General features: G+C 46.7%; 1 protein-coding gene across 1 annotated transcript in view; it reads right to left on the minus strand.

Annotated features, from left to right (window-relative positions):
* Window positions 1-15,798: 15,798 nt before the first annotated feature.
* Pgm1 (phosphoglucomutase 1) overlaps window positions 15,799-21,306 on the minus strand; it is a 57,291-nt gene continuing 51,783 nt past the window's right edge. The window contains exons 10-11 of the mRNA XM_038333119.1: window positions 20,932-21,066; window positions 15,799-16,429 (exon numbers count right to left, since the gene is read on the minus strand). Coding sequence (XP_038189047.1) covers window positions 16,340-16,429; window positions 20,932-21,066 — 225 coding nt within the window. The 3' untranslated portion in view covers window positions 15,799-16,339. The remainder of the gene's footprint in view (window positions 16,430-20,931; window positions 21,067-21,306) is intronic.

Here is a 21,306-nt window from a genome sequence, read left to right on the forward strand (position 1 = left end):
TGATGGGACAGAAACTTCTACAACAGGTAGTTGTGAGCTGCCCTGTGTGGGTGGCTAGGAACAGAACTCAGGTCCTCTGCAAGAGCAGCAAGTGACCTTAACTGCTGAGCCATCTCTCCATCCCTGTTTCTCTATTTCTTAGCTGGACTTATTGTCTCTCGCATCAACAGATTCTGTCAATCTGGCAAGAAAACAGTCACTGAGACTTACCAGGCTTCTATCTTTATATTCTAAATATGATCCAAAAAGAAAAGATGTCTTCAAAATGGGAAGAAAAGAGTCAAGGCCAAAGTCCGGCATAGTTTGATTCACGTACATACTTGATGAGCCGATACTTGTGGTGGCTCAAAAGGCATGTGTTCTAACCTGGGCCATGCTCCTACCCCTCTAACTAGAGTAGAAGAATTGAGAGGGAAGGAAAGAACAAGTGAGTCCTATGGATGATAGCCTTGGGATTTTAAGACTCAGGGAGGAGTCTCTACCAAGAAACAGGAGTGCCGACTGCAGAAGAGAAATTGGGAACTCTGTGCTATACCAGGTCCCTGAGAAACAGCAGTGACAACCAGAATGCTGGGATACTGCTTGAAGGCTGATGTAAGGAGAAAACAAAGACTGATTTCCTAGAAACAAAAAAACAAACAAATAAAACACCACGTGGGTGTGGTGGTGTACACCCTTAAATCCAGCATCAGGAGGCAGAGACAGGCTGAATTCTTTGAGTTTGAGGCTAGCATGCAGATTGCGTTCCAGGCCACAAGTGTTACAAATTCATATTGAGACCCTGTTTCAAAACAAAAGATCACACTGGCTATTGCAAGACTGGAAGAGAGGGAGAAAGCATGGAAGCAGAGAGGACTTCAGATTCTAGATAAAAGGAACCATCTCCCAACTGCCCAGGGATTACATAGAAATGCTCAAAAAAAAAAAAAAAAAAAGAAAAGAAAAGAAAAACTATAGTAATAGCACCCGCTGGGCATCTGAAGACCCCAGCACAACACACATACAGTAAACCACTGGAAAGCCATTTTAAGCACAGTAGAACTTAGAAGAAAATATGGGACATCTTCATGGACCAAAGACAAGGAGGAAACAGAAAAATGGAGGGTTTTGTGTGTGACTGACACTACAGCTAGTTCCCTTGACAAATTCTTCTAACCTTCGATAACCAAGATGCTTAAATTGTCATGTGGGAAAGGGCAGCAAGTCTTATCCCATAATGTATCTGAGAGTCTTCCTCCTGCTACTGAAAGTCCACATACCACAGTGCCCTTCATCAACAGTGAAATAACGGATCAGGATAAAAGAACACATCCTTTGCCAAGCAGAGGTCATGGGGATGAGTGTCTGCCTTGGCCTGGGATTTGAGTAGGGAAACATCTTTATAAACATGAATCTATCCACGGGTTGGGCTTAATTCACTTCTCTTGCAATTAATTCTAGCCATGGATCTATACTACCCATGTCTCAGAGGTCCCTGGAGAAACAAGCACAAATGTCCTAGAAAGATCCTAAAATTTCTCGCAGAAACATTCCCTGAGCCTTCCACCATCCCTGGTCCCCTTTAATACCACTTGGACTTTTACTGGCCACCAACCCCTTTGTGGCCCCTGCCAACCTGTGTGGGCCTTTAAGAAGCCTCTTCCTGTTTATCCCTTGTGCTTACATAATTTCTTGGGCTCTGAACTTCTACCTCTCACTTGATCTAGTTCAAATTCCCATTCAGTTATGAGGCCTCTGGCTAATGGCAACTGTCTCCTTCCCTTGGGTCCAGCCTAGCCCTGGGATCCTGCATCTTGCCATGAACTGATGTAGGCAGCATCTCTCTCAGGTGACCCAGACAGAGGAGCAGAGAACTAGGAGCAGGCTGACTTGGTCCTCATTCCGGTGAGTGACATCTTAGGTAGCACAGCTTTGTAGAACCCAGGCTCCTCCCAACGCTGGTCCACCGCTGACCAGGCTGGGTGTGGCAAATGTTGACCGTGGAGCCACCTGCCTGTGGAAGACTGTCCTGGCCCTTGCCCACCTGAAATGACGAACATGCTCCATGGCAACACCGCTCCCCGGAGCCCCAGTTCCACTTCATACCATGGCCTGTGATGGCAAGACTGGTGCCACGGAATGCTGGCATGGAGTTCTGAGGGAAAAATCTAACAGCTAGCCGACTTAGTAAAAAAAAAAAAAAAAAAAAAAAAAAATCCATCACAGCAGTGTTTGTGAAAAGAGAAAAATCCCTGAGCAGACCCAGAAACCCAAAGTAGCCAGGTTGGCAGCTGCACCCTGCCCTGCAGCGAGGAGGAAGTCACTAAGCATGCCTTCCTGACAGACAAAGGCAGGGCCTTGGCAGCCATTGACAGGATTGGGTGCTCTCCTTGGACCCTGAAGGCCAGCAACATAATAACCAAGGCCAGGTGCCCTTCCCATCTGGTCCCCCGAGGGTGTGAGAAAGGATTCTACGAGCCCAGGAGATCACACAGCCGTGTGCCTTGCAGAAGGGTGGCTCAGGCCTTGAATGGCACATACAAGTGTGCAGACCTCACCCAGTGCCATGCACAGGGAATTCCAATTGTGGGTCAAGTTACTCTCATTTTGACACTGGCCTGCAGTCTCTGGGGTGCATTGAGATTAATAGATGCCTTCAGCACATCAAAGGCTTCCATTGCTACTGCAGACAGAGCAACCTGTAACTTTCCATTGCACACAACTTGGAAATGTGGGCTCAGCCACCATAGATAGGAATTCAACGCTGAGACCATTGCCCATTAGTCTTAAGAGCATTTGCTTCATAATGCACAGTGAAGGACGTGCTGTTGACAAGGGCCAATGCCCTGCTTCATGTTGAATGACTCCAAAGTCTAGGGTCCTTGATTTGTTAAAATAAGAGCTGTACAAGCCCAGAAGTCAGATGTCTACGACTCCAGTTGTATGAGATGTGCAGCCTAGACAAACCCATAGAGACAGAGGTAGATTTGTGGACACCAGGAGGCGGGTGATGGGGGAGTGACTGCTAAGAGACGTCATGAGTGTCTCAGGGTGAAGAAAATGGTCCTGAACTGGATAAGAGCGATGCGAGCCCCCCTTGACAACGTCGTGAATACAGCACACATCTATGAACCCCACACTTTAAGGAGACGAATCCTGTGATACGTGGTTCTATCTCCTTTTGTTTTTTGGAATATAGAAAAGCACCATTCTTTTTATCTAAATATATCACGAAGGAACACACACTGCACTTTAATGGTAAAAAGATACAAGTTTATAGCATCTTATAAAAACTATCATTTGAAAGCGATCTTGTTCATTTGATACTCCCCTCCCCCATAGCAAAATAAAAAATAAGGTGGAGGGAATTCAATTAAAAGCCCAGGGCCATGGCCAGGGGCAGAAGGAACCTGGAAAAAGGGCTGAAACTGTGGGGGGACTCCTGTGGGGGGACTTTACTCCTACAACCATCCATGTCAAGGCATGGACCACAGTCGGTAGGTAAGTGATGACCGGAGGCCGTTGGGGATGGGTGGAAAGAACAGGCACCAGCGTGGACAGGGTGGTAGGGCTGGCACAGGAGGGTACCCAGGGACTGGCATGACTCTCCCCACCCAAACCCTCATTCACATTCTGGTCTCTGAGCACTTGCCCTCTCTTTCCCCTTTCTACACACACCCGAGACATCTGTCCGAGCTAGCACCCCACTCCAGCAGATATGCAGCATCAGGCCCCAGAGCCCTTACAGCTTTCTGTGCTTCCCCTGTGGTGGAGATGTGCTTCCTGGGCCCTTGGGTCTATTACTCTTCACCCCAGAGCCTGTCTCTCTTCAACCACTGCTAGCCTCTGAGCTCATCCCTGGGCCTTGGCAGTGTAATTCTGGTTGGGCCATCTGTACACATGTCCCCAAGTTCTCTCCATATCTCTGCTTTTGAAAAGGAGTTGTGGAGGCTGCCTGCTGCCAGTCAGAACCACCTTACAAGTCACAGAACCTCTCTGTGCCTCAGTTTCTTTTCCAGCACAATAAGGATGGAAGGCTGAAGAGGTATCTTGCAAAGCATGAGCAGACTCACGCAGCATGATACCTTTACTAGTAAAGTTTTGGCTTTGCTTTTTTAATTTTTATCTTATTTTTGAATTTTAAAGACAGGGTTTCTCTGCAGCTTTGGAGCCTGTGCTGGAACTAGCTCTTGTAGACCTGGCTGGCCTCGAACTCACAGAGATCCACCTGCCTCTGCCTCCCAAGTGCTGGAAATAAAGGTGTGTGCCACCGCCACCTGGTTTAATAGTAAGGGTTTAACCTGCAGTGTTACAAGCTTGTTCCAAATCCCAAGCAGGCCCTGCCTAGAACAAGACCTGCTTTGCAGCTGGAGAGATGGTCCAGAGGTTAAGAGCACTTGCTGCTTTTTCAGAGGACCCGGGTTCCGTTCCCAGCACCCCTACGGCAGCTCACAAACAACCTTCTGTAAGTACAGTTCTAGAGGATCCAAAGTTGTAGGGGATCAGTGCCCTCTTCTGGCCTCCATGTACATCAAGCACACATATAGCACCGGGAGACGCTCATACTTGGAAGATAAAACCAAATTTTTTAATTGACTTTTGAGCTATACATTTTTCTTTCTTCCCCTCCCTCCTTATTCCCTCCCCTTCGGCCCCCTCCCAAATTTTTATAAATAAGATCCACTTGAAGCACATGAGATATACGCTTATATGCTTAGGTTTGGTCAAATCACACACGTCACCTAACCGACAGAAAATATCCAGACTAATCAGGACTTGTCCCATTCTGTGGCATAAGCTCTACCTTCCAAGGGAAAGCAAGTCAGGACTTAACTATCTGGAACATTTTGTTCATGAGCTAAATGTTACAAGAGAAAAATGCCCCAGCATAAAAAATAAAGCATTGTGACCCAATAGCAACTTGAAGTAACATTTCAAAATCTACCATTTCCAGCCATATGTAATAGGGGTTTCTCTGCATCCCTGGAATGACACCTGGCATTAGAACTAATTATTACAGCTCTTGAAGTTCTTTGAAAGAGATGTGGGCAAAGGAAATATGAATGGGATAGGTGATGGCAAAGCATGGAAGAGGATTATGGGATCAGAAAAAGATCTTGGCCACTTATTCATTCATGCTTCAAATAACGCCTGAAAAACCTGAGAATTAGACTGGAATCGGGACCTGATGGACTGGTGCTGTAGCCCAGCTGATAGAGTGATTGCTTAACATGCAGAAAGCCCTAGCTTTGATCCACAGCAGTGTATTCAACCAGGTAGGGAGGTGCACACCTGAAGTCCTAGCACCTGGGATTCAAGGTCACCATCAACTACACAGTGAGTTCCAGGCCAGCCTGTGCTCCGTGAACCCCAGATTCAAAAATGGAGCAGGGCACAGTCACATAAACTCAAGGTAATCCTGAGCAGGTTGCCTAAGCACCTGTGCCTCTGTCTTTTCATTTAAAACGAGACTAACAATCGTACCGGCTTTATTGCCATGTGCTTTAAATGAGAGCCATTCGGTGTTCAATTAAGAAAAACCACCCCTGATATCTAATGGAATGGAGGCCAGAGCCAGGCTTCAACTCCCTTACGATAAAGAATATATGCTGCCTATATGAACCTGAGTACTAACTGCACATCCATGGAGCCCTTCTCAGCGATGAGGAAATGAGGGACCTGGGAATAGAACTCAGGACACCTTTTCTCCCCTGGAGTCCATCTCAGAGGAAGGATGAGGGCAGTGGCCATTCAGAGGACATGTTCGTTTTTAGCTGACAGCTAAAGAAATGAATCAAATTTATTCTCCTCTTACCTGGTGCTCCTGAGAGTCTGGTCTTCCTAAAGAGAGGAGTATTAGGTCGCATCAGGCCACCATGGAAAACGGAAGTGGATCTGGGCAGCTGTGGAAGGAGACAAATACTGCATTGTAGAGGGTCACAACGCTGGAAAGGGAACCAGGCCAAGGCTGGCTACAGTTGCCTTCTGCCTCGCTCTGGAAACCAGGACATCCTCTTCTTGTAGGGTGGAGTGGTGGGGGTGGGGTCATTTTTGGAGAAGATCACCATGAGTGGATCTGTATTAGGGATTATACTGGACATTAGACTGAGAGTTCCTGATCATTGTCATCAGAGGGCATGTCTGTGTCCCCAAAGACATTCTGGAGTTAGTCCTTCATTGTTCAGAAATATTTATTCTCTTTCCGTGAATGTGTTTTTATGTGTGTGAATGTGAATGTGCACATGCCACAGCATGCATGTGGAGATGAGACTACCTCAGGTGACAGTGTTTACCTTCTACTTTGCTTGAGATGGGATTTCTTGATGTTTGCGACTGTGTATATCCATACTAGCTGGTCCATGAGCTTCTGAGGATTCTGCCTCATTTCTGTCCTAATTAGGGTTACAATTGTTATTGTATGCAATGCCATAACCAAAATCAAGTTGGAGAAGAAAGGGTTTATTTCACTTCCACTTCCACATCACAGTCTATCCATGAGGGAAGTTAGGACAGGAACCCAAGCAGAGCAGGAACATGGAGACAGGAGCTGACGCAGAGGCCATGGATGGGGGCTGCTTACTTGCTTCCTCCCCATGGCTTACAGAACCTAAAACCAACAGCCCAAGGGTAACACCACACAAAATGGGCTGGGCCCTCCCCTTTCAATCACTAATTAAGAAAATGCTCCTCAGCTGGATCTTATGGAGGCATTTTCTCAATTAAGATGCCTTCCTTTCAGATGATTCTAGCTTGTGTCAAGTTGACATAAAACTAGCTAGCACAATTGACCCCTTGTCGGTTTAACACATGTAAACATATCACTATTAAGCCATAGCCTTTCCTTTCTTGTTCATCCCCAATATCACCCTTGAATAACAACACTACAATATAAACATTCCAAATTTTAACAGTCCTATAATCTTTAAAAATTTAAACAACACTTAAATTCCAGTCTTTTAAAAATATTCAGTCTCTTTTCAAAATCTAAGGTATTTGGAAAATTCTAAAATCTCTTTAAAAGTTCAGTCTCTCAAGTGTGGGATCATTTAAAATTTAAAAAACAAGTTAAATACTTTCTTAGTACAAGAGGGAAGAGTCAGGATATAGTCACAATCAAAGCAAAGCAAAACCAAACTCCAACTGTGTAAATCGCTCAATGACCAATATCTGGGATCCATTTTCTATCTTCTAGGCCCTTCCAAAGGGCTTGGGTCACGTCTCGAGGTTCACCCTCTACAGCTTGCATGGCTTATCTTCTAGGCTCCAACTGGCTCCACTTCACCACTGCCTCTAACCCTATGGCACTGGCATCTCCAAACTGCTGGGGTCTTCTGATGCAACTAAGCTACATTTTCACCAATAGCTTCTCCTAGGCTCCCTCCTCATGGGACTAAGCCTCAACTTCTCTACATGACCCTTTTAAGTCTGGGGCTTCAACTGCTCCTGAGGCTGCACCTTATCCAGTGGCCTCTCACGGTGTCGCCCCTCAGCAGCTTTTCACAACCCCAGCAGCACATGGGCGACTCTTACACTATCAAGTTCAGCTTCCAGAACAAGATTCAACCATGGCCACCTCTGGAACACCTTCTGTGTGCTAACTTTCAAGAAACACGCCCTAGAAGGTTTCACCTCAGTGATGCTGAGCTCTTCTTAACCAGTGCTAATTTCTTAGCTCCAGCTGAGCAGCATCAAGTGTCCCGGGAAAACAAAGATTTCACATCAGTGGCTCTTGTCTCCTGTTCATCACAAGCTGATTCTTCAGACTCAACTGACCAGAACCACACATTCTAAACTCAAAATATGCACCAGCCCTGAAAGTCTTTAAGTGACCTTGAACTTCCCTCTGACGCTTCCCAAGCCAGGCCTCTGTCATCTCCATTTCTCTCAACCTTCTTTTCTTCCAGGCTCCCATAGAACAGTTGACTAAGCTTTGAACACTCAGTGGCTTTGGTAGTCCAAAGTTCCAAAGTCCTTCCACAATCCTCTCCAAAAAAAGACCATGGTCAGGTCTGCCACAGCAATACGCCATGATCTTAGTATTCATTTCTGTCCACTTAGGGCTTCTGTTGCTATGAAACACCATGGCCAAACAAGTTGGGGAGGAAAGGGTTTATTTCACTTCCTCACCCAGGTAATAATCCATCACTAAGGGAAGCTGGGAAAGAACTCAATCAAGCAGGAATCTGAAGGCAGGAGCTCGTGCAGAGGTCATAGAGGGATGCTGCTTCCTGGCTTGCTCACCATGGCTTGCTCAACCTGCTTTTTTTTTTTTTTGAGAACCCGAGACCACCAGCCCAGGGGTGACACCACCCACAGTGGACTGAGCACTCCCCCATCAACCACTAATTAAGAAAATGTTCCCCAGTCGGATATTATGGAGGTGTTTACTCAACTGAGGTGCCCTCCTTTCAGATGACTCTAGCTTCTGTCGAGCTGACATATAACCACCCAGAACAGCACCCCCTTTTCATCAAAGTAGCCTTGGAATTCTAGACATGTAATACTGTGTAGTACTCTACATAGGTTCTAGGGACCTTAACTTAGGTCTCATGTTTGTGTGGTATTTATTCATTGATCCATCTGCCCCAGTACAGAGTTTTCATATGACTGAAAAGAGACCCTGCCTATACTAAAAACATGGGAAAAAGAACATAAACTTAGGGGCCTTGAGATGAACTGGTTGTTACAATGGCTGGGAGAGCATCCAGGAATGTTCTGGTTCAGGATGCTTATGCAAACAGAAGACAGCCAAGGCTTTCCATCTACCATGAATCAGGCACCATGCAAGTTATCTGCTGAAGACCTGGGATTCTTGAACTTGACCTTCTATAAACTAGCCTTTGACCTCTCCCCCAGTACCAGTCAAGTAAATTTCTCTGGCAGTACCACCCATGAGCTGCAAGCAACAAATCATCAATTTAAAAAATAGGATCTTAGGACTGGAGAGATGGCTCAGCGATTAAGTGCAGCCTGCCCTGGCAGAGGACTCAGGTTCGGTTCCCAGCACCCACAGGGTGACTCACAGGGGTTTGATGCCTTTTTATGACCTCTGCAGGCACCAGGCATGCACGCAATGCACATACATACATGCTGAGAAAATACTCATACACACAAGGTAACAAAAGCTAAAATCATGGAAAACCCAATATACTATAGTGCAAGGCCAGCTTTGGTCTGGTGAGCCATGGATTGCGGTCGGGAGCAGCTGGCTCTGAATGAAATCTTATTTCCCAAAGGAAGTAACGAAGCTCCAGAAATGAGAGTTTTGCCGACCTGGTTTCAAGTCCCACTTCTATCATCTGGTGGAAATGTTTGAGGTGTTTCCTGTAATCTACTCATCTGTACCATGGGCTAACGACACTTACCGTCAGGGTTGTAAGGGTTAAAGGATGGACAGTCACTGAGAGGCTCCTAGGGGTCACCATCATCTTTATCTTTATATACGTGTGTATTGTTCTTTAAGCACATTGCCCCGTGCTCCATTCTCTTTTTTCCTTATCCTCCCCCTCTTAGGCCCTTTTGTTTCCCTAAAAAATTCTTTTCTACTTTCAAGTCTTATATGCATATACAGGACTCACTTACCTATACAAAACCTAAGAACCACAAATGAGAGAAAAACATACGTATACTATTTATCTTTCTGGACTAAATAAATAAACTTATTTAATCCACAGATAAGTTTGATTATCTGTTTGTTTGGTGTGGTCGTTTGACTAATAAAGGCCCCTATAGATTTGAATGCTTGGTCACCAGAGAGTGGCCTTGTTGGAGAAAGTGTGTCACAGGCTTTGGGGTTTCAAATGTCTAAGCCATACCCAGTGTCTCTTTCTCTTCCTGCTGTCTGTATCTCCTGAACTCTCAGCTACCTCTGCAGCGTCATGGCTGCCTGTGTGCTGTCATGCTCCTAGACACAATGCTCTACTTTTGTTTGTTTGTTTGTTTCGAGAACCCTCCATACTGACTTCCGCAGTGCTAGACTGGTTTACACTTCTCAGGAAGTATATAAGGGTTCCCTTTCGTTCAAATCCTTGTCAGAATTTGGTATCATTTCTCTTCTTAATGACTGCCATTCTGACTTGGCTGAGAAGACATTAATGTAGTTTTGATCTGCGTTGATCTGATGACTCACAAATTGAACACTTGCATGCATTTATTGGCCATTTGTATCTCATCTTGTGAGAAGCACCTGTTTAGATAATTAGCCTATTTCTTGCTTAGTTTTTGAGTTCTTTGTATAGTCTAGATAGTAACTCTGTTAGATGATAGCTAGCAAAGAAGTTTTTAAATTTATTTTTATTTTATTAATTATTTATGATGGTGGGGGCGTGTGTATCATGACGCACGTGTGGCGGTCAGATGACAACTCGGTAGAGTATTTTCTTCCTTTACCTTTAGGTTCTGTGAATTGAACTCAGGCTTATGTGGCAATTGCCTTTAACCACCCCCTGGGCCAGTTCATTAGCCGCTGGAGCTCTTTAATTTAGTGTCTGTTGATGGTTGGCATCGTTTCCGGAGTGACCGGCGTACCATCTTAAATGTCCAACCACTCCTGGTTCAACACTCAGAGTGTCCGCTGCTCTTCCATAGGACCTGGCCTTGGCTCCCAGCACCCACAGTGGGTTCACAACCACGGCCTCAGGGAATCTGGCTTCTCTGGCTTCCAAGGGACAAACACACATGTGCGTGCATGCACACAGTTTTTAAAAATAAATCCTAAAAACAACTTTAAAAGTTCTTGCCTCTGCCTGTATCTTTAATTTTCTAACAGATCCAGAGTTTTAGGCCTTACATTAAGGTTAAAAGTCATCAGTATGAATAACATATAATTTGGGACAAATCATGTGATGGCTAGAGGCTGTGTTTATTGGACACCGATTTCACAGCATAGCTATGAGGCTTAGTGACATGAAAGTGTTTTCAAGGGTACTGCTGCAGTTGCAGAAGCAATGATGTCAGGGCAGGGACCACGCCTGTGTGCAGGGCTTGGGACTGAACCTAAGGCTTTGTTCATGTCAGCCAAGCGTTCTATTAACTGAGCTGCATCCCCTGCCCAGCAAATGGCTGTTTTGTTCACACCTCCACTACACTTAAATGGATTTTTTTTTTTTTGGCCCGGTACCTCATATTGAGGCTTCTGGAATACAAGCCAAGGTTTCCAGAAGTAGCATTGCAGGTGACTTGCTATATCTGTTATGAGCATGTTACAGCACATGTCCTAGCAAGAAGACTGGCAACAGGATGGTCTCGGGAAAAACAACTTCTAGATTACAGTCATTCTAATACCCACAGGGCCTAGAATGGCAGAATTATTAATGGGAAGGTATAATTTAAGAATGTGATACTTGGTTGGGCAGTGGTGGCAGACACCTGTAATCCCAGCACTTGGGAGGCAGAGGCAGGCGGATCTCTGTGAGTTCAAGGCCAGCCTGGTCTACAGAACAAGTGATACTTTACAAAGATAGCCACATTGATGCCCATCAAACACATTTTCCTCCAGTATGTCCTTGGGAATCCCTTAAGAAGAGGTAGAGTGCGACTTTCCTACCCTTGAACATGAGCTGGCCTAAAGGACTTGTTGGAACAACTGGTTTTGGTCAAAGACATTCTATAGAATTTCAACCTGTTCCCTGCCTCTCTCCTGCAGCCAGCATCATGGTACATGGGGAAGTCATAGGAAGGCTCACAAGATCCCATGGTCCCAACTGAGCTTCCTGTGATGGAAGACATGGGAGTGTGTGAGGATTCAGCCCGTGTAGGTATCTCAGCTACTCCAGGGTTCTCTAGTGAGGTCGCAGCCACTGAGGCAAATACAAACTATCTCCACTGTGTCCCATCTGACTTCCTGCCCCGTAGACTCTGTGAGCACAAGGAGATCAGTAATGTGTATTGGGGATGTTCTTCTACCTAACAATGGTTAGTGCTATACACAGAGCTCCCACAGCCCTAGGGCGGGTGAAGGAGGTGAGCTGGCCTTCTGCACTGACACGGCAGGGACTCTCAAAGCTTCCATTTCTTTCTCTGGCCTAGGAGTAGCTCATTTATCGTGATGTAGAATAGAGTCAGCCGGAAAGCAGTGGAGACAGAGATTTTCTTTAACATTACCCCAAAAGCTCCTCTGATGGGTCTTCCTGTCATCTGGAGAGCAGAAGTGACTCATAGAGACGCGGCAAAGCTATTAGCCCACACCCTCCAATCCAACTTAATGGATTGAGGTGGAACTTTTGCATCAGATGAAAACCAAACCCAGGGCAGCGGGTGGGCGGCTATCAAGAGGCTATGCCATAAACACTGACATCACTCTTTCGTATAAGGACACGTCAGCATCTCATTCTGGTCCTGAGAACCAAGAAGGCTGAACCCTCAGCCTTAAATGTGAGGCCCAGGGTCAGGTACCTGTCTTATTTCAGTCTGGGTTTCTCCCCATGAACTGGTTTCATGGAACTGCTTTGGTAATTCCTTGAGGGAAAATAACTTGTTTCCCTAAGCAATAGAAAGAACTCTTCTGCAAATCTATCCCGAATTTTTAGAGCAATAAACGACAATACTTGTAATATTTAATAATTGCCCCACCTCCCTTGCCTCTCTTCCTCCTCCTTTCTCACTCTTTTGCCCCAAACCCAATTCCTGTTTTCTCAATGCAGATCTTGCTGTCTTGCCCAGGCTGGTCCTGAACTCTTATACTCAAAGACATCCTTCTACCTCAGCCTCTTGAGTATCTGGTACTACAGATGCTTACCATTGCATTCAGCAAATTAAGTCTTAGTCTAAGGGATCCCGATGTATGTTTCCTATCTGTTACCAGGATCCCCTCCTCTGGATGTTTTCTCACTTTCAGTCTTGAGTTCTTGGTTGTATTATTGAGTTGGAAGTGTCACCCCCCCACACCCCCATCCCCCCACCCCCCGCCCGCCAAGCGCTTGGACTCCAACTCCCAGCCTGCAAAGCGCTGACCCCTCCCCGGGAAGGGTCAGGACCACTCCCACTGGGTATTTAGGAACACGTGGTTTTCGGTTTGTGTGCATGCTCCCACTGTCTTCTTCCTGCATTGCTCCAGGCCACCCGGGATCGCCTATTAAACACGGGCATTTAATTTGGTTTAATCTGGTCTGATTGGAATTCTTTGAGCCAGCGGAGAGGCGCTGTTAGAAAATATTTCTAACACTGGTTAGCCAGGAAAGTTGGTCACTTGCTTGGGAACTCTAAGTTAAGACATTCCTACTTCTCACGTCAGAAAAGTCGCAGCATACTGAAAATGCCATGCGTGAAACCAGTGCAAACACACGTGCTAACAGCTTTTGAAGAACCAGGCGGGCTGGAGAGATGGCTCAGAGGTTAAGAGCATTGCCTGCTCTTCCAAAGGTCCTGAGTTCAATTCCCAGCAACCACATGGTGGCTCACAACCATCTGTAATGGGGTCTGGTGCCCTCTTCTGGCCTGTAGGCATATACACAGACAGAATATTGTATACATAATAAATAAATAAATTTAAAAAAAAAAAAAAAGAACCAGGCGTGAAGGTAGACCATGAGAGAAGACACAGAACAGTCTGCCTGCCCCAGAGCTCTAGGCAGAAGAGGAAAAGAACATCGGTTAGCGACAATGTGGGCTCAGGAAACAGCTTCACAGGGAAAGCACACGTAATTAGGGACACAAGGAAGAACAGGCAGGGATGGAGGGCACGGCTGGGGAGGGGCAAGCAGAGTGGGCGGGAGGGTCTAGAGGTAGGAGCATGGCATTTAGAGGAAACTGCAAGTGTCTCAGAAGGCAGAAAGGGGAAGAAGCAGGCAGGCAGGTCAAGGGTTCTTTGTCCTTCAGCATTCAAGAGATCTCTAGCAGGGTTCATCAGAGGGTGAAGCCTGAAGGCCAGGAAGCCCTGCCATGTGGAGAGGATGTGCACGGAGACCACCAGGGAACTCTCTCTCATCCCACCCACTCTACTGTGAGGGTCAGATCTGTGGTGAGGGGCGTGTCCCCTGCACAGGGGAACACGTTTTCTGGAGGGCTGCTGGACAGCAAGGCTAGCTTTGGTCTCATCGGTCTTGAAATGCATTGGGGAGCAGCTGGGTGGGCTCTGGAACAGAGGAGGCAGAGGAACCAAAGGAAACAATGCTGCAGGGAGCTTGGCCTCTGCTCCTCCTTCGGGGAGGAGGCCCAGCGTAGGAAGCCAGGTCTAGTTGGGGTGCTGGGGACCATCTGAGCAGGAAGCTGCTTCTCCAGGAAGAGCCATAAGTCAAGATAAGGGGAAGGGGAAGTTTCCAAGCCAGGGCCCCAAACAATTCTGACCCAATTTTCTCACAGCAATTCTCGCCACACCCCAAAGAAAACAAGCATGACTCAACAATGAAGCTGTTGGGGGGAAATGGGGCGTTGGCTGCTGCAGCAGGCCAGCCTCTCATACTCCTCCTCCAGGTTCGCTGTGGCTCCCCACTCCCACCCTCCGGCAGGCAGCCACAGAAGGTGACCTGGTCCCACCCACCTAGCTGGGGCTCCAGCCACCTCCCTCTCCCTTTTCTCTCCTCAGCTTTCAGCTTGCAAGTGGAGTCAGGAAAAGCAGCTGAACTGTGGCTGGGACAAACAGGACATTTTTACAACTACCCCAGGGGCTGCAATACTGGGAGTGGCTGCAGCTCATTCTCGAGACAGAGAGTTGTGGAGAGTCAACAAACCACACTGTCAGAAATGAGCCCCTGCTTATGGGAGCCGAGAGCCCCAGGCAAGGTGCTTAAACATCTGTTAGGTTTCAGCTGAGCTGATTAACACGGGGATAATAACTTCTTAGTTAGAGGGCATCTCACACATCTCAACATTTACAACAGAATAGACACGAGGAAAATATGAATGCCAACAGCAGGTATTGCCCTCCCAACTCACGGCATTCTACCTGTGCTGGCTCTGATCCCCCAGCGAATCTTATAGGCAGTTTGAGGGCAGTGATACATGTCGCACATGGTTTCTTTCCTCTGACCCTTAGCCAGTATTTATTTCCTAGCAGACCAGTACGTGCAGATGTTTCTTGGGGGAACTGTAATGCTACACTAAGCCTCTTAACACCCTGGGCGCACATTATCAACCTTTAATAAGGAGAATAATGTTTTCACACCTTCTGCGCTATTAGATGTAGTCTGGTAAAGAAAGGGTAATGCTGGGCAGTGGCGAACCCTGAGGGTGTGCTGCTGGGGGGGGGGGGGGCAACCCACCTTGGGGGAGTCAAGATTTCAGAGATTGACGGCACAGGTTTATGCATCTAATGAGCCCCGCACCCCCAAAGTTAGAACTATTCGTGTCCCCACTTTGAAGATGAGGGGAATGGCATCCAAAGGTCAGCCAGGGGCTCAGGTATGAGTCAAACCCAGGTCATTTGGCTTCAAAGCCAGCCCTTTTGACTGCTGTTATCCTTGTGGGCTGGACAGCAAGGTGCAGAGGTTACTCAGATCTGAGAGCCTTCCTTCGCCTCTTCAGCAGGCCTGGGGCAGCCAGTGCCGCAAAGCATACACGTGGTTTTGTTCCACCAGCTCCACCAGATCTGGAAATCACCTTCTTCCCTAAGTCGTTCACCGCACCAAGCTTTCTTTGGTAACCCTGGAAGTATCGAGGTCGCTGCCCCGTTGAGATTGAAAATTATAGCTCTTAAATCTAAGGATTGTCAACTTATCCAGAAATAAAGTCTTTCTGGCTAGGACATAAAAACAGTATATATCTCCCCTCATCAGATAAACCACTACCCCCAAACAAAATATAATCCCCCTTCCTGAAACAAGGCAGACAGTCTGTTTTATTTCTTTGTAGTTAAAGAGTGAAGAAGGCAACAGGCAACAAACAGTAAGTGCATTCTGCTTTAATGTCCCAAATATCGGTGCGGATGGGACCATGCTGCAAAACAACGCAGAGATCTGTAGACAAGCATGTCTCACTCGGAGGAAAACTGATTAGAGAGAAGGCACCAGAAACCGTACACTGTTGGATGACATGTAAACAGTAAATGGGGACTTTCACAGTGGAGCAGGAACCTCAAAATCATTTCACGGGCACACCCTACGGACAGGAGATGGCCTTACTGCTGACCCTCAGCCTCCAAACCTTTACATGGTGGTGTAAGCAGTAGCTGACGCTAGGAGACCAAGGGCCACACAGCAGCAGTTCAACAGGGCAAGGGAAGGGACAGACGTGAGTGTGAGCTCTCAGGCCTGCCATCCTTCTCCCCCACACGGTGGCAATGCCTCACAATTGGCTATTTATCAAGTGGGAAGTAAAAAATCAAGTCCTAAAAAGCCCAGGCGAATACACTGTTTCTGTCCATGCTCTTCAACCGGTGGCGTGGATGGGTCCTGGGTGGAGGGACGTACCACGTCTGGCCATCTTTCTAGGTGATGACAGTGGGGGCAGTGCGTCCTGTCCTCTCCTGGAGCTGGGACACCTTCAGAGCAATGGAGATCAGGGGAGCCAGCATGACCTGAGAGAAACACGAATGGAAGAACCTTTCCCCATCACTTTTGTAAACAGATCCCTGGTCCATGACTCCAACCACCTACTCCAGGGCTCCAAGATCCCTAAAGCTCTTTTAAGTTAAAGGCAAACCCAAGCCTGGCTCCAGCACTTCTTATTTCAGTTAGCCAACTCCAGGTCTACCCAGCAAAGGAAGCGACCAAAGCATTCTGGGTATTTCCTCCCCACATCTCCCACATTCATCCCATCAAGTCCATGAGACTCTTAACGCTGTAAATCTCTTGCCATGGTACCCACTTCTCTCCAACCCTCTGCCATGAGTCCCCCTAAAACACCGTTCTCTTAGCTGGGTCCTTCTACATCGTCTGAGCTGATCCTCACATCTGTCAGATGCAACCCCCTCCTTCACAGCAGCTTTCACGGGGGGGGGGAAGGGGGGAACAGGGGTGGACCCCACTGTTGAAATGAATCATCCTTGATATCAGACAAATGAAAACTCCATCTAGTTAAACGGACTGTTTTACAGAGGAAACTGACACCACACCATACCAAAGGTGTGCAGTGATTGGACATAAATAGCCTAAACAGGGCATTTTCTTGCCATTCCTGTCTTTCATCTCCATCAAACCATGCTAACGGGGAAAGCCAGCACCACCCGCTATGACTATCACATGCCACTGTCCTTGGGGCTTAAACACAGCAGCCGCAGAGTAAAGGCAGACACTCCCCAGGTGGCTGGTGGTGTCTGCAGGCACAGAGAGAGCCCCAAACGTTTCAGTTGATTCCCCACCCTGGGAATTTAGGTTCAGAAGAAATATATTTTTTCATTCCTCTGCCTAGCACAGACCAGGCTTTTAACTTGAAGATAAAGAGAGAGCTAACCATTCCCACCTTCCCCTTTTCTCTTTCTGGATTATCTTAAGGGCCTGTGGTGTGGCCCCCAGGGCCCTTGGATCAGGTTTTAGGGAAGTTAAAACCACACACGGATGTGGAGATTGCTGAAGCTGGAACCTGGCTGCTGGAAAAAGTGTGACAGAGAAACAGAGAAGCAGGCTCTTGTAGCTCTGTTTTTGTTTTTCCAGCTCCTTTTTAACAAATATAACTGCACACAAAGTATGTAGTCAAATTCAGACATAACAGCAGAGGGTTGGCTGCAAGGACTGACAGAAAACCAGGTTGCCACGGAGAGTCAACCTTCAGCTCTGCAAACTGAAAGGCTCTGCCCCTCTGCCGAGAACAATGCAAATGTGCTCTGCATAGACTTTAAAAATATGATAGACTGTGGGGGTTTTTTACAATTAAAAATTTAGGGTCAAAAAATCTGAAAATGGATCGCTGTTTTACATCTTTAGTGTATATGTGCATATACGCACACTTACATGAGCCAGATGCATACCACAACAGCACATGTGGCCGGTGAGAAGACAGCTTAGGGGAGCCAGTCCTCTCCTTCCACCAGGTGGCTTCTGGGGTTCAAATTCAGTATCTTTACCAGCTGAGCACCTCACCAGCCTTGAACTGCTTTTGATTTTTAATTTTTAATGTTTTAAAGATTTCTTTATTTTCTGAATATGGGTGTTTTGCTTTCATGTATGTAGCTGCACCACATAGGACTAGTGTCCACAGAGGGCAGAATGAAGAATCAGATTCCATGAAAGTGGAGTTACAGATGGCTCTGAGCTATCATGTGAGTGCTTGGAACCAAATCCGTGTCCTCTGCAAAAGCAGCAAGTGCTCCTAACCTCTGAAGATCTCTCTAGCCATGACATCATCTTTCCTAAAAGCTGATCGCATGTGCCAGCCCCAGTGAGGAAGCATTTAAAATTCACTCTCTTTCCAAATCCCTACAATGATTTAAAGTTATCACTGTGCCATTTTATATACAAGGAAACCAAGACACAAAAACATGGAACACAGGTCTTCAGTGTCAGGAAGAGAACTTAAAATAAGACCTTACTAACTCTACAACCTATATGCTCAAACCCACTATATTAGAGTCTCCAAATTGTAGTTTTACAAGCTTTTATCAGGTACTAGAAGAAAAGAGGCTTTGTGCAAAAGTACATATGATACACATTACTTCATTTCTTTTTCACAAAAATTGGTTTATATTTGAGGTATCAAATGTAATTTTTAAAAATTTGGCTCTCTGCAGTATGATGAGGCTTATGAATGCTAGGCAAGCCCTCTGCCGTCAGGCCGAACTCCCAGCTCCCAACAGGAGCAATGTGGTGAAGTGATCACTACTGTGGAACCACTTGCCACAGCCAATCTCTTCACAGCTCCTTTTATGCCATGGTGGTAGTGAAGACATCAGCAATATGTTTTCTCAGAAAAATGTAAGCACTAAATACAGCATTACTAACTACAGGATCACCATGACTCAGTTCTCTCCTGCATCTTGCCTAACTGCAAGTGTCTACCTTTTAACTAACATCTCCTGACCCTGCTAATGACCCTTCTCTGTGTATGAGTTAAATTGCTTCTTTTTAGCTTCTGCAAATAAGTAAGCCCATATGGCCTCTATCTCTCTGGGACTGTCCTGTTTTGCTCAGTATAATGTTCTCCAAGATCACCATGTCGCTGCAAATGGCAGGGCTCTCATATTTCTAAGATGGGGTAACTTGGCCCTGTGTGACTTGGTCACACCTTTATGTCTTCATCTGTTCCTAGGAATGAAGCTAGAGCCACCGTGGAACCATGAGCACAGTGGCACAGCAACTGACTAGGAGGGCAGCCGTCTCTCCAGCACAAAGGCTCCAGTTTCTCCGGGCATAGATTGTTCATTGCACAGAAGTTCTTGGTAATGTGTTTGTTGTGTGTGTGTGTGTGTGTGTGTGTGTGTGTGTGGTGTGGGTGTGTGTGTGTGGGGGGGGGGTGGTCACACATTTCTGATATTGCCATACCAGTGTGCTTCCTATTCCCCAGCATTACACTTACCCCTGGTCCTCTTGTCAACAGCCAGTCTGCTGACATGGGGTGCTAACTTACTCTGGCTTTCCTTTGCATTTCCCTTATGAACAGTGACAGGGTCCCTGTTTTACAAACCTCCTGGCCATTTTTATGTATTTGGAAAACGTCTGCTGAATTCTTCAGCAGATGCCATTTAGATGAGCATCTTCCAGGGGACATTGTCTTGAGCCTTTTATGGTACAATATGAGTTGTGGACACCGAGAAAGCAAATGTGCCTTATCCCCTCCACACTCTGTGGATCTAAAGCTCTGGCTGAGGAGCACCCGCCAAGGCGAGTGCTCTAAGAAACACACCTGGGGACCTCCTCTGTGCGCCATTTCTCCTCTCACCTCCTCGGTTTGGTGACTATTCTGGAAGTCCGGGACCCCTGTTCATTCTTACATACTCCACAGGCACCCAACCCCGTAGACTTTTCCAGCAAGACACATAAAATTGCCTGTCCCTGCTTGTCCCTGACCCTGACAAAGCTGGAACCAGCAGATGCTTTATCAGGGCAGGTGACCCACCAAGCAAAGTGATGCATCAAAGACAGGCCAGACATCATGCAACAACTGAGGCAAAGAACCATTCTCGTGTAACTGCCACTGAATAGAGCACACGCCTATGGCCTTTCTGTGTCTCGGTGCCCTTATCAGTACAAGGGAGAATAATAATCTATATAATCTGAGAATTAAATGAATAGGAACTGGGGCAGGTAAGGGTGCTTGCTATATAAGTATCACCACATGAATTAAATCTCTGGAACCCACACAAAACAAGCTGTGCATGGCTGTGCATGTACTTTGAACCCCAGTGCTGTGAGGGGAGAAGGCAGAGAGAGGAGGGGCACTTGCCAGTAGCCAGCCTAGCTTCAGGCTCAGTGAGAGACCCTGTCTAGGGGAATAAAAGTAACAGCAGGGCACTGGATGTCTTCCTCTGGCTTTCAGGAACACATAGGCATACATCACTACATACACCATTCATACACACACACACACACGAGAGAGAGAGAGAGAGAGAGAGAGAGAGAGAGAGAGAGACACATACACATGAGAGAAAGAGACAGATACACACAGACACAAGAGAGAAAGAGAGAGACAGAGATACACACATACATACATACACACACACATGAGAGAGAGACAGAGACAGACAGATACATACATACACACGAGAGAAAGAGACAGATACACACACACACACGAGAGAGAGAGAGAGAGAGGGAGAGAGAGAGAGAGAGAGAGAGAGAGAGAGAGACATGAGGGAGATACAGACAGACACAGAAGAGAGAGACAGAGACAGAGAGGATGAGATTGTTAACTGAATATATTTACACAGTGGGTGTAGTAAACGGCAAATATTCAGACAAAGGTAATTATTACTGTGGTTATTATTGGTCATTTTGTTCTAACACACTAAAAGAGACAAAACGAAAGCTAGCAGAGCCGGTGACCTGATGGGTCATTGAGAACAGGCAGTGACGGCGCAGGCTCGGCAGACCACAATCACTCCCTTGAACCAAAATAACAAATCAGGGTGCAGGACATAGGCATTACCTGGGGATCCTGATGGATTTTGGCAGCATCCTTCTCATAACTATCAATATACAATCGAATGGTGGCCCCTGCACTCCCGGTGCCACTCAGTCTGAAGATGATACGAGAACCATCTGCAAATATAAGCCGCAAGCCCTGGAAAAAGATAAGCAAAGGGTTTTTCCCCAAGCATATGCTGGGAGGGAGACTGCAGACTGGCAGACAGGAGGGGTCCATTTGGAGACCCAACCTTATCCATTGGGGGATTAGCTGCTTGATAGATGGCAGCAATCGAGCCCTGTGAGTCTGCCTTCTGTCAGCCTCTCGTTGCGTCCAGACGGAGAGGCTTAACTAATGTAGGAGCAGCATCTCCAGGGTCATCTGGGAGATGCTATC

The sequence above is a fragment of the Arvicola amphibius genome, chromosome 6, assembly GCF_903992535.2.
Source record: "Arvicola amphibius chromosome 6, mArvAmp1.2, whole genome shotgun sequence".
NCBI classification, from domain to species: Eukaryota; Metazoa; Chordata; class Mammalia; order Rodentia; family Cricetidae; genus Arvicola; species Arvicola amphibius.